The sequence below is a fragment of the Amaranthus tricolor genome, chromosome 1 (genome assembly GCF_026212465.1).
Source record: "Amaranthus tricolor cultivar Red isolate AtriRed21 chromosome 1, ASM2621246v1, whole genome shotgun sequence".
In the NCBI taxonomy this organism is placed as follows: domain Eukaryota; kingdom Viridiplantae; phylum Streptophyta; class Magnoliopsida; order Caryophyllales; family Amaranthaceae; genus Amaranthus; species Amaranthus tricolor.
The window spans coordinates 2,759,864-2,773,435 of record NC_080047.1 but is presented as its reverse complement, the minus strand read 5'-3'; the positions used below and the strand labels follow the sequence as shown (position 1 = coordinate 2,773,435).

The following is a 13,572-nucleotide window of genomic DNA, read 5'->3' as shown; positions in this document are numbered from 1 at the left end:
ACTATGTTTTAACTTATAGATTAATAATAATGCAAATTAAGAGTAATAGATGAATAGTGTCCCAAAAGTAAATGAGATATTTTAGATGAATAGAAGGGAGTATTAGTTTTTTTATCGATAAAAAGTATATGACACGCCTAAGCTACGATTATAATGATAATTGTAATATATTCGGTACGTCTCTGCTATTTTGCCAAACATCCATTAAAATTTAAAATCGACTTTCTATAGCAAGATTTATTTCGTTCAGTTTGCCTAAGATCCGTAAAATACCAAGAACGTGACTACTCAAAAGCTTTTACACACAAAACACAATATTGCAAATTTGTAAGGATCAATTCCCACTAGCATATCATCATTATCATTTTACCCAATGTATCCCGCCTATAAAACTTTGAGCATGGTCTGGAGAGGGAAGAATGACGACAACCCATACCCATAAAGAAAAGCACGGTCAATGAATCCCTCAATTCGCTTCACTTTCACGTAAAGACAATTCAATGGGTAGATGCAAACGCTTAGCAAGTCCCAAAGAAGAGAGACCAATCACCAATGGTGGTGTGTGATCCAAGATATGTGCACCGTACTATCTTCTTGTCTCTACACTCTATTTATACCAAAATGCTTCTTTCGCCGGCTTAAATTTTGGAACAAGAGTATTTTTTTTTTAATTTGTAAAAGAGTGTGTCGATGAGATTAAGACAAAAAAAAATTGAAATATTTTGGGAACATCATAATCCTAAATAATTTTATATGTATACCATTGATAGGTTTTGAAGACTTTAGCGTTACAACATACATATGCCATTTACATTTTCTATGTGAATCGCAGACACAAGAAAATATTAACTGTGAGCTGCTGTAAGCTTTTGTGAGCTGGTGTGTGATGTTGTATGTGCACTACCACACTCACCTCTGCTGTATCATTTCTGATATTTTCCTGTTGCTTGTCCTTTAGAATATTCCTTTTGTCCTTACCATATCATGTACATGAATGAATGTAGGGTGTCTTGTGTCAAGGAAGGTTGTGTCCTTATGTGACAAACTCAAAATTCTTGTCATAATCTTCCAATTAATTATTCTGAATTTTCAATTCAAATCCCTAATCCTTTGGTTATTCATTTCAAACCATCTTTAATTTCTAAACCTTTTCCGATTTTGCAATTTCTTTCAAATATTAAACTTAAAAAAATATTATGTTGTTTAAAATCTTTTTATAAGCATTAAAATATTATTTTATTCTTTTATAGTACGAAAAGTAAAATTTTATTATTATATTCACGGTTTTGTAAAACGTTACGTTTTAACTTTCTTCCTTAAACTAACATTACTACTTATTATTTTAATCTTATAACTTTAATTTAATTATTTTATATATAAAAATGAGTCGTATTTTTTATTATTAACTTTAAATATAGTTTAAGCAAAATTTTCTAAGTAAACTACATATTTTCATTATCAAATTTACCCATTATTTTAAAGTATATTTACTTGTATGTACTAGAAAAAAAAAATTTGATGAACAAAAATCCTTTCTATAGTAACCCATGATGTTCATCACTTACACAAGTTATCACCATTTCCTTACACAAGATAACCTTCTTCTACACTCCAAACTCATACATATTCACTTACACACTCTAACTCTTACACATTCACTTACGTACTCTAAATCACTTACACAAGTTAACCTTCTTCTATACTCCTAAAATACTTTTTCATATAATTCAATGAACTACAAAGTTGTGCAAACCCATTATAAATACACCTCCTTAGCTATGAGATCACTTACACCACCATCATCAAATCTTTCTAACATTCTTTCTTATATTTTCACTTCATTTAAATCTTACTACCTTAATACCTTTATTATTAGTTGAAGAAATTCAAGAAGATGGAGCTTAGAACACTCTTTATTTAGCTAAATTATCATCATTATGGAGCATTATTGGGTTATTACTTTGGGTACTTAATGTATTATTATTTTTGGAGTTTGGATTTAATTATTTTGGGAGCTTAGAAAATCATCATTATTTTGGGAGTTTGGATTAATTATCTTTGAAGCATTATTATCTATCTTGGAGGGTCTTATTTCTTATTATTTTCCTAATTAGTACTAAGTACTAGTCCTTGGTGTTACTATGACATAACTTCTTACCCTACTCTTTTTGTGGAATTTTACATTATATTTACTTTATAATATGCAAAGTATGAAATATGTTGATATGTTTTAGTAGGAAGTTAGTTTAATGAAATTATAATCAAGATTATATTAAGTATATGTTTTCTAAAAGTATTTTTAATATGTTAATTTAATAATCTTTGAACAAGTTTAGGAAGTTGGGTGCAAAATTATGTTCTAGTGATATTAAGTATGATTTATGTTATAAACTAGTGCTAGTATGTTTATGAGTTAAGTGTTACATTAGGAATGTTATTTTTTTTTACGTTAGAATTTTTATTACTATGTTTATGTTAGCCTTCAAACTAGTTTACAAGGTAGTAAGTTATTTTATGAACGTATTTTACTAAATATGATTATATTAAGAATATTGTTATTATACTTTATTTTGAGATTTAAGTTTATCCTTAAAGTTATAGTAAATTTCTATGTTATTGCGTAAAGTTTTTATTTTTGTAAATGGTTATGTTAATTATTTAAATCTAGGATTTAGTTTGATAAATTAAATTAAGTCGTTCTTTTTATGTGAAAATGGCTCAAAACACTCATAGGCCATTCGACCACTATCATATAATTAAAAAAAAAAAGTTTGGTTTACTATTTTAAATTATTACAACTATTTTTGTGATAATAATAAGATAACAATTTAAAAAGATATTTTTGAGAAATTTTTTATAAGTTATTAAATATTGAAGTGTTTTTCTTGAATACATGAGATTTTGTAATAAAAGTAACATTTAATCACTATTTAGTACAAAATATATTATTTGCTAACTATTTGACCAAAATTTATGTAAAATGATGTAAAAATATTTTTAGTAAACTTGCCGCTCAAATTATGTGTGATATATTGATTTTGTGAAATTACAAGTTTTACTTGTTTTATAATTAGAAATATTGACTTTTGTGAGAGTTATAAGTTTGATTTGTTTTTAAACTCGAAATATTGATTTTTGTGAAATTATAAGTTTTATTTGTTTTACAACTAGAATGTTGATTTTTGCAAACCTAATAAGTTTACTTATTTTTCTAAACATGAAATATTGATTTTGGGTGAACTTGTAGAATTTTGGAAACTTATCCAATGATGCAATTTTAATTAGAATATTTGATTTTTTTTGAAGAGAATAAAGTTTTATTTATTGTAAAGTTGAAAATGTTGATTTTGGAAACTTATTTAAAGAGAAATAGATTTTAGTAGCTACTTGTGGAAAATATTAATTTGGAGACTATTAATAGAATATTAAGTTATTAGTGTTAATTTAGCGAGCTATTAAAAATAAAGTTATAAATAAAATTTAATGTGTAAAAATTTAATAATGAATGTATAAAGACATAAAAGTTAATTTTACGTTATAATTTAGAATTTTATTAAATAAAAGAGGTTATCACCTAAGTTGATTAAAGTCAAAGTCAATGTCAAATTGTAGTAATAAAAATGTGATGTACTTGTGTGAATGACTATTGATTGAATGACCCTGATAGTAAGGTAATGTCGAACCATGGACCGACATGTAAAATCTCGGTGCCCGTATTGGCCGGCACGTAAAATTCGATGTAAGACAGGAGGTTAGCTACCTATCCTGTAGAGCTCGAGCATAAATTGTATTAGAGGGGTGACGACTCCCACCACAATTAGGGTTTAGGACTACAGTCCTCACCTAACCAGACCCTTACATATAGCAGGTGTCATATTGATCTGCTTGTTGATCAGTGATAAACTTGATTAGTGTTGATGCTATGATGCATGGAACGGTTATGAGTATTAACCAAATCAACTTACTTAAGTGTTAAAATTACCGAATTGTATAAGTGGTAGTAACGTAATTCTGTCAGGATTGAGAATGGTATCTTAATGACTTAAAAGTATGGAACAGAAAAAGAATATGGTAAAAGTATACGGTGTTGTTAATTAATTATAAGTTCGTGCTTAAATTATTATTTTGTAAATGTAGCATATAATTTTCGTATTTTGAGCTAGGTAGGAAGTCATGCTCGGCGTTAAGCGCTGACCGATTCAATCGGCTGTCATCCGTATCATGGATAACAGCATTTTGTAAGATTTAGTTTAGGTTCCGATCCAGGCTGCAACAATTACTATTTAACGAGAACTTAGCTGCTTTTTGTATCTTTATTGATGACTTGATGATGATGTATTTTTTTCCATTTTTTAGCAAAAAATATTTCTTATCAGATGTAATATTTACTTTTGTTTTAAACAGTTTCAGTTTTTATGATTTAAAGTTTTTAACGGTTCGGCATTTTGAGACTTCCGCAATATTCTTGTATTAAAAATTATTATTAAATGCTAATTATGTATCGAGATTGCCGCTCTTGTTACACCTTACCTCTCTCTATATATATATATAATACTTGGGTCTCAAGCTGTTTACATCGAATGAATGAAACTTCAACATTCGCTGTCTAATTCTTGCACTCAACTTGGTATTAGAGCCATACCTAATCTGATAATCTGATCATTTTTTCCTTTCTCTCCTCTTCATATTTTTATTCTCTCCTCTTCTCTTCTGATATTATTTATTTCTCACCCTCCTTCTTTTCTTCTAACGGAAAAAATGAATCCACAAAACCTTCTGTACCTACATGGATCAGATGGTCCAAATTTATCAAAACTGGGGAAGGAATAGAAATACTAGGATGACTGCAAATGCTCAATAAAGTGGCATCTTAGGAGAAGGAAGTGAGATCACAGTGGAGCAGTTGGAGAAACTCGTGAGAAACCTTCCAGGAGGGCACAAAATATCTGTCAACAGTGCACAGACAGAAGAAGATGTGGACAATATCTTTGTTGGGTTTGCAGGTATGGTTTCATGTTTTTGTGCAAACACAAACACCACTGAATGGATAATAGACTCAGAAGCAAGTGATCATATGATTGGGAATGTTGCATGTGTAACCAACCCTAGACCAATGAAAGCTCAGTATAACATAAACCTTCCTATTGGTGAAACATCAAAAATAACACATTGTGGCTCTGTCACACTTGAAAATGGACTGACCCTTCAAAGATGTTCTTGTGGTACCTGACTTTAAACACAGCCTATTGTCTATAAAGAAGCTTATTGATGCTGATCACTGTAAGGTTATTTTTTATCCTGAGTGGTGTATTATCTTTCACAATGAATCACAAGAGGTTAAGGGGTTAGGAAGATCAAAAGAAGGGTTGTATTATCTCCTAAATCAAAATATAAAATTCGTGGTTGGAAATATGCAACATGTTGCAAATAATTCTATGAAAGTGAGTCATGGAGCATCGAGACTGAAAAACTGAATGACTCATTTCTGTGGCACTTAAGGTTGGGGCATGCATCTTTAATGAAGCTGTATCAACTAGGTGTCATTGATAAATCATGCAAAAGCTCAGAAACTTTCTGTGTCACATGCCCTATGGGAAAACTCACTAAACAACCTTTTACCCTCTGTCAATCATATGCTGCTGAACCCTTTGAATTACTTCACATAGATGTTTGAGGGCCATAAAGGATGCAGACAAGGGGAGGATTTAAGTTCTTTCTCACTGTTGTAAATGACCATACCAGAACTACTGGGGTAACCTTGCTCAAACAAAAGTCAGACTCTTTCATTGCTTTGCAAAAATTTGTCACCTTTACAAATACACAGTTTGCTAAAAGGGTGAAAATAGTGAGATCTGACAATGCATTGGAATTTGAGGATTCTTAATGCAAGTCTCTTTATGACTCTTATGGGATAATACACCAAACAACATGTGTTGATAGGGCACAAAAAAAATAGAAGGTGTGAAAGGAAGCATAGAAACATTTTGAAAATGGCTAGATGTTTGAGAATGCAAGTTGGATTGCCTAAAACATACTGGGGTGATTGTGTGCTCACAAGTGCATACATCATCAACAGACTGCCAACTGCTGGTCTCCATCATAAAACTCCATATGAAACCCTCTACCATAAAAAACCAACCTATTTCCATCTCAAAGCATTTGGTTGCTTAGCTCTAGCCTATAACCCAACTCAAAACCATGAAAAAATGAATCCAAGGGGTGTACCCTGTGTCTTCATCGGTTACCTAGCATCTCAAAAAGGCTATAAACTCCTCATTCTTCTCACCAAACCAATCTTTGTCTCAAGAGACATAAAATGGTTTGAACATGTATTTCCTTACACTTTAAACCCAAGCCCGCTTCAACACCTCATACCTTACTCCTCAGAGCATTCCATTCAACACCCACCTATGTGGGAAGACTCTTCTGATGATGAAAATTCAATTGAGCCTCCTACTCCTCCTACTCCACCTACTCCTCCTCCTGAAACTTCTTCCCCATCTACTGAACCACCACCTCCATCTCCTTTAAGACATTCAGAAAGAACCAAAACACAACCCAGTTGGATGGCAGATTATGTCACATCCTTGGCTAATTCCACCACTGCATGTTTGCATACTGAATTCAAGTGTTTCATGGCTCAGATTCACCAAACCTCTAACCCTCTCACATTTCATGAGGCAAGTAAACACCCTCACTGGATTATGGAAATGAATGAAGAACTATCTGCCTTAGAGCAAAACAATACTTGGGTCATCACTGACCTCCCCTTGGGAAAAAATCCATTGGCAGCAAGTGACTTTTCAAGACTATGTATCTTTCTAATGGCAGCATATAATGATACAAAGCACGCTTAGTTGTTTTGGGCAACAAGCAACAGTATGGAATTGATTATGCGGAGACCTTTGTTCCAGTTGCCAAATTAACTACAGTAAGAGCCCTGCTTACTGTTGCTGCCCTAAATGAATGGGAAATCTTTCAATTGGATGTCAAATATGCATTTTTACATGGGGATCTAGATGAGCAAGTATACATGAAATTTCCTATAGGGTACCAAGGGCCTGGTCTTCCTATCTCTGTGCATCTCATTCCCAACTCTACCCTTCGGGTTTTCAAGCTTCAAAAGTCCTTATATGGCTTGAAACAAGCCCCTAGGCAGTGGTTCTCAAAGCTTTCTTATGCCCTGCAAACATATGGCTTTCATCAATCCAAAAGTGATTACTCCCTATTCACCAAACACCAAACCCAACATCACACAGTCATCTTAGTTTATGTTGATGACTTGCTTATAGCTGGAAATGATCATAGTACCATTGCTGATGCCAAACTCTTCCTCTCCTCCCACTTCCACATGAAGGATCTTGGTCCTTTGAGATATTTTTTTAGCATTGAGGTAGACAGATCCCCCAAAGGCTTTTTCCTCTCTCAATCTAAATACACCACTGACCTTCTCAAAGAATACAAAATGCTATCATCTAAACCCCTCAAACTCCCTCTCGATCCCAACTTTAAACTCACTCTCAACACTAGTGACCCCTTCTCTTACATCCCCTCCTACCAACAACTCATAGGCAAGCTCATCTACTTAACCTTAACACGTCCTAATATTGCTTTTACTGTTCACACGCTTAGTCAGTTCATGCATCAACCTACCACTGTTCATATGCAAGCTGCAAAAAGGGTCCTAAGGTACCTCAGAAACAACCCCTCTCGAGGCATACTTTTGACCTCATCATCTAACACCCATCTCATTGTCTACTGTGACAGTGATTGGGCAGGTTACCCTATGTCCAGGAGGTCTACCACAGGGTTCTGCATTCTTCTAGGGGATTCTCCTATATCTTGGAAGTCCAAGAAGCAAGTTGTAGTAGCACGAAGTTCAGCTGAGGCAGAATATAGAGATATGGCTCTAACTACATGTGAAGTTCTTTGGCTCATTCAACTTCTAAGAGATCTTGGCCTTCCACACACACTGGCTCAACTCCTCTCTTGTGTGACAACAAAGCTGCCCTCTCCATTGTTGCCAATCTTGTTCAACATGAGAGGACAAAACACATAAAAGTGGACTGCCACTTCACTCGTGAGAAACACCAATCAGGCATCATTGAGCCTCAATATGTCTCATATAAGAAGCAACTGGATGACATCTTCACAAAGTCCCTTCTTGTGTTTCAACACCAACATCTGCTGCTCAAGTTGGTAGCTCATGCTTCTCATCTACTCCCAACTTGAAGGGGGGTATTAACTGTGAGGTGTTGTGAGCTTCTGTGAGCTGGTGTGTGCTTCTGTGTGTGTGCTGCTGTGTGTGCACTATCACACTCACCTCTATTGTACTATCTCTGATATTCTCCTGCTGCTTGTCCTTTAGTATATTCCTTTTATCCTTGCCATATCATGTACAAAAATGAATGCAGGGTGCCCTGTGTTAAGGAAGGTTGTGTCCTTACCTCTATATATATATATATGTAATACTTGGGTCTCAAGCTGTTTACATCGAATGAATGAAACTTCGACATTCCCTGTCAAATTCTTGCACTCAACAAAAAATCATGCTATAGCCTATATATATGGAAGTTTCTTGTGAGTCATGGTCATGAGTATGACTATTATAAATCTTTAGTAGATAAGTCCATTTTATTAAATGAAAAAACTCGTAGCTAAAATTTATTAATGAATAAGAAGATTGATCAGTTTTAATATACTTTAACCCAGAAACTTGAACTGAAAACTTAAGTTTAAAAATACAAATGACAAATCCTAACATTATATATGATGACATAATAATCATATTAACAAGCAAAAACTAATAACCTTACTTAGGGAAACTTATAAGTCTAAGACTTTATTAGACCCTCAAATTCGACCCTAATCAGGGTTTGGGTCTAATTTTTTTAGATTCCGCAAATTCAGAGTCTTGTTTGAGTCGAAAAAATAATTAGGTCTAGGTCTATGGTCTTTAAACCAAACCCCACTTAGATCCTTTCTCTAAAACTATTTAAGACCTAATTTTGTTGGACGCGGTAGACCTTTCTAGACCCGACTTATTACACAATTCAAAATTAATTTTAAATTCATTCTAAATTTATTATCTTTATTTGAACTCAATTCAGAATTATATAAACTAAAGACTCATTTTAGTACTGATGAATCACTTTAGATGCAAAAATATTTAAGTTTGAGTAATTACCTTAAGACCCATTTAAGACTCTAAAACAATCAGATATGACAGCTCTAGGTCTAGGTCTCGATGCATTTTTTCACACTTGAAGGGTATGTATCCAAGTATAGGTTCATAATAAATTAATGGATCTGAGTCTAAATTCGGGTCTCGTTGGACTCGACCCATGACTATCGTTACTTCTATTACATAATAAAACAAGCTAAATAAGTTAATGACTATTTCCTCCCTCCCTCTAAAATATCACCATTTACTTGAAAACCTCTTAAACATTTGAATTAACTAGTGTATCTAAACATAAATGCTTGTGTGCGACGATTTCATCTTGAAACACTCTTTACACATGTACTGAAAATTACAACTAATACAATTATTAAGATATAAATTTTTCATTTTTAAAGTCATTTTACCATAAAATAATTTCTCATAAGAATAGCTTTTTGTCAACACTATTTTATAGGCTCGTACTCTTAAATCCTAATGTAATTAAAATCAACGTCAAGAGCAAATCAAAAACCCTAGTACATAACTACATATATATGTAATAAAATCCCCTACCTTCTTGCCACATCATTACCATTTTAGTCTATTCACCAAATTCTCACTTCAAAACCCATCATTCGTTTACACACCCATACGCAAACTCTCAACTCACACCCACTGACCATCAACAATGGCTATGGCGTTCAAGATGGTAAGCTCCTTTCTCAATTTCCTCTTAATAATTTATTTTGAACTTTTCTAATTTTCTGTTCTTTAATTGATTCTCAAATTTTTGTGAATAATGAACTAAAATCAGGCGACAACAGGGATGCAAGTAACAGAGGAATGCAAGACTTCATTCATGGAGATGAAATGGAAGAAAGTTCATCGATACATCGTTTTTAAGATCGATGAAAAGTCCGGAGGATTCACCGTCGATAAAGTCGGTGCTGCCGGTGAAGGTTACGACGACCTTGCTGCTTCACTTCCTGACGATGATTGTCGCTATGCTGTTTTTGATTTTGATTTTGTTACGGTCGATAATTGTCGTAAGAGCAAGATCTTCTTCATCGCTTGGTATTTACGCTACTTATTTCTCTTTTAATTGTTTTGTTGCATTCGTTTTGTTTGTCTTCAATTGGTTTCGTTCCGATGAATCGTATCATCTGATGATACGAATCAGATTGTTGATAGCCTGATAGTGGCCACTTGATTTCAATTTCAGGTTTTCGTTTGAATTTCAAATACAATAGGAATCTTAAAAGTTCGATATTTAAAAGTTATTTCAGTGACTTGAACAGACACTTTTAAACTGCGGAGTAAAATGTTTGTAAAAAATAAAGTATGTATCAAAATTTAGGTCTCACGATACGTCGATACGAAGTAGACTAGTACTTTAATGCTATTTGAAATAATTTAAAAACATGTGAATTCCTACTTTAATCTTGAAGTATAAATGTAATAAAGTACTTAAATTGATGCTCGGTTTTTTAATATGTTGAAAAATACTCCATTACTATTAAATTTTCTTAATGTTCATAAATTGGTAAAAGACATGAATATAAAAACTTTAAAGCAACTTGTGTGTTAATCCAGAGGGAATCTATTGAATTATGTAAAATGACTTTGGTTCATGCATTCTAATTTATTTTCACTTGTGTCGGCTCAGCTTAGACTCTATTCAAATCAACTGATTACTTATTCAATTTATTATTGCTTGAAACTTATTTTCACAAATTAAAACTAAATTTTACGGATTTAGACTGATTATAACTAATTTTTATTTATAAATTATTTTTGATTTTACTGATTAAAATTAATTTTTACCGATTAAAATTAATTGTTACTCATATTGATTTTTTATATTGCACTTCATGATATGATCAAAAAAATAATTACTTGAGATAAATTCTACAACATCATTAACTTGTTATCTTCAGATCGACAAATAGATTCTAAGCAGTTTTTTTTAGGATATTCCACATTGTAGCATCTAATTTTTATAAAACGCATGTGGTAGCACTTTTGTAAGATTTTTTCACATGGTAGCATCCAATTTATGCACTATCTAACTGTCATAGCATTTTCATTTAAATTCTTGTTAATTTCTGTTTGATTCATTATTTTATAAGATTTTTACACATTGTAGAATTTAGTTTTTGCTCTCAAATGTTTAATTCACCATTTTAACGTTTAATTCACCGATTAATTTATTAACGCTCTTAAATGTTGTAACAATTTTATATTTATTCAAATATTGGTATTATAAAGTTCAAAAGGTGCATTACAAACACTAATAAATAATTCAAAAGACGCATTTTATAAGCTCAAAAGGTGCATTTGTTTAAAAGGTGCATTCCAAGCACTAATACATATCTACTTAATTGTTAAACATTTAAGAACGTTGATAAATTAATCGATGAATTAAACGTTAAAATGGTGAATTAAACATTTGAGAGCAAAAATTAGATGCTACTATGTGGAAAAATCTTACAAAATGATGAATTAAACGAAAATTAACAAGAATTTAACGAAAAATGCTACGACACTTAAATAGTGCATAAATTGGATGCTACCATGTGAAAAAATCTACAAAATTACTATCACTGGCGTTTCATGAAATCTAGATGTTATCATGTGGAATTTTTTTTACGATATAAACATTTACAAGTACACATTACCAACACTAAAAAAAGTTGGCTTTAAAGCTTTCATTATTAATTATTATAAATGACACAAAGAAATATTGGAAAAGCAACAAAACTCTAGGATTCTTTTGTGGGATCATTTTGAACTTTACTTCTTTCGTATACTTTTGCAAAATTGGCTTTGAAATAACAGATTTAGTCTTAAATTTCGTGCTTAATTGCAATCTCAGGGCACCCTCAGCATCAAGGATTAGAGCAAAAATGTTATATGCAACATCAAAGGATGGAATTAGGAGGGCTTTAGATGGAATTCATTATGAACTGCAAGCAACTGAACCTAGTGAGATGGGATTTGATATCATCCAAGACCGTGCCAAATGATTCTATTGTATCTGAATATTGTGTTTTAATCTTAACTAGTGCTAATTTAACAGCCCCTCAAATCAAATCTCAAATTTTATAATTTATGCCTTTCGAGTTCGATCAAAGCTACATAGGGAGGAGCTCTAATTTGCGTGTTTGTTTTTCTCGCTCTACTCCTTAATTTGATCAGTAATTCTATATTGGGTTCAAATTAAGTTTTTTTTTTTTTTATTTAGGTTAGATTGTCCCCTTTATTTTGTGCAATCTTTGCCCTTGTTTTTCCATATCTTTTTTTAATACATGGAATGAATTGTTTGGTTATGTAACTTGTATGTTAATCTTCTAATTAGGTAAAATAATTGAGGTGGGCACTTGTACTAATCAAGTAATTTATAAAACAGTTAACAGTATAATTAATTTAGCTTTGTGAGATTGTGCCCACCATCAGTTTGCTTTATAGGACGCAAAATGAATCTCTTCACTTTTTTAATTAAAACGATGATGATGCCGCACCAATCACCATATATAGTTTGATCACAATGAATAAGAAAACAAAACATACTTGAAATTTGACCTTATTGTATTTTTTATTGAGTGAAAAATTAATAATTTTTCAAAATTAAATAAAATAATTTGTTAGTGCACTTACTCCTATTATTTACATGAAGCTAGCTACATGTGATATTTACAATTAAGAATTAGTCAAAAATAATAAGTACTATATATTTATTGCCATTATTGCCAACAGTAAAAATAATGTAAATTTAAACTCCCGAGTCTTGTTTAAGTGAAATGTAAATAGATTATAATTAACAATAACAGAATAGTATTTTCTCAAAAAATATCAGTTTTGATAACAAATTAAAAGAAATTGATCAATATAATAGAATAGCACACAAATTGCTGTGAAAGACGATCTTTTCGAGAGACACATTAAATACATGTATTGAATAACCCAATTAATACAAATTAAACAGAAAATAAGGATGTGAGCATTTTATTTTAAGGTCGTCTCTATTAAAAGATGGTCTTTCTTAAAAATAGCTGAGAATAGTATTGTTGTATGGTTAGTCACTCCCCATTCACCGGCCACCCAAGGGCGGTAGATGGATCAGGATAATGACGTGGGATCATTATGGAATAGGACATCTTTACATAATTGATTGCTTGTCTACATCATTTAGAGTTGTTAATTAAACTATTATTAACTTATTAATAGATCTATCTTAGATTCTCTCGGTCTCTCTCATTTAAAACAAATTGTAAAATTAGAAGTATTTTGTGAAAAGGAAATTAGGTTGGAAAAATAAAACAAAAAAAAATAAAAATGAGTTCTTAAGAAGAGAGAATATAAGTTTGTTAACAACACTATAAAAAAGAGAAAGACTATTTGCCAATAAA

General features: G+C 31.9%; 1 protein-coding gene across 1 annotated transcript; it reads left to right on the top strand.

The window, feature by feature from the left end:
• The first annotated feature begins 9,689 nt into the window (after positions 1-9,689).
• Positions 9,690-12,513, top strand: LOC130798865 (actin-depolymerizing factor 5-like). Its single transcript, XM_057661966.1, has 3 exons — positions 9,690-9,872; positions 9,978-10,237; positions 12,039-12,513. The coding sequence occupies exons 1-3, from the start codon at positions 9,852-9,854 to the stop codon at positions 12,187-12,189; spliced, it is 432 nt and encodes a 143-aa protein (XP_057517949.1). The 5' UTR covers positions 9,690-9,851; the 3' UTR covers positions 12,190-12,513.
• Positions 12,514-13,572: the final 1,059 nt, after the last annotated feature.

What these genes read in the sequence shown, in the direction of transcription:
- LOC130798865 (XM_057661966.1), top strand. Translation starts at nt 9,852, where the DNA reads ATGGCTATGGCGTTCAAGATG. An exon ending in TGGCTATGGCGTTCAAGATG is followed by an intron (nt 9,873 to 9,977) that starts GTAAGCTCCTTT and finishes AACTAAAATCAG; the next exon opens with GCGACAACAGGGATGCAAGT. An exon ending in AAGATCTTCTTCATCGCTTG is followed by an intron (nt 10,238 to 12,038) that starts GTATTTACGCTA and finishes TTGCAATCTCAG; the next exon opens with GGCACCCTCAGCATCAAGGA.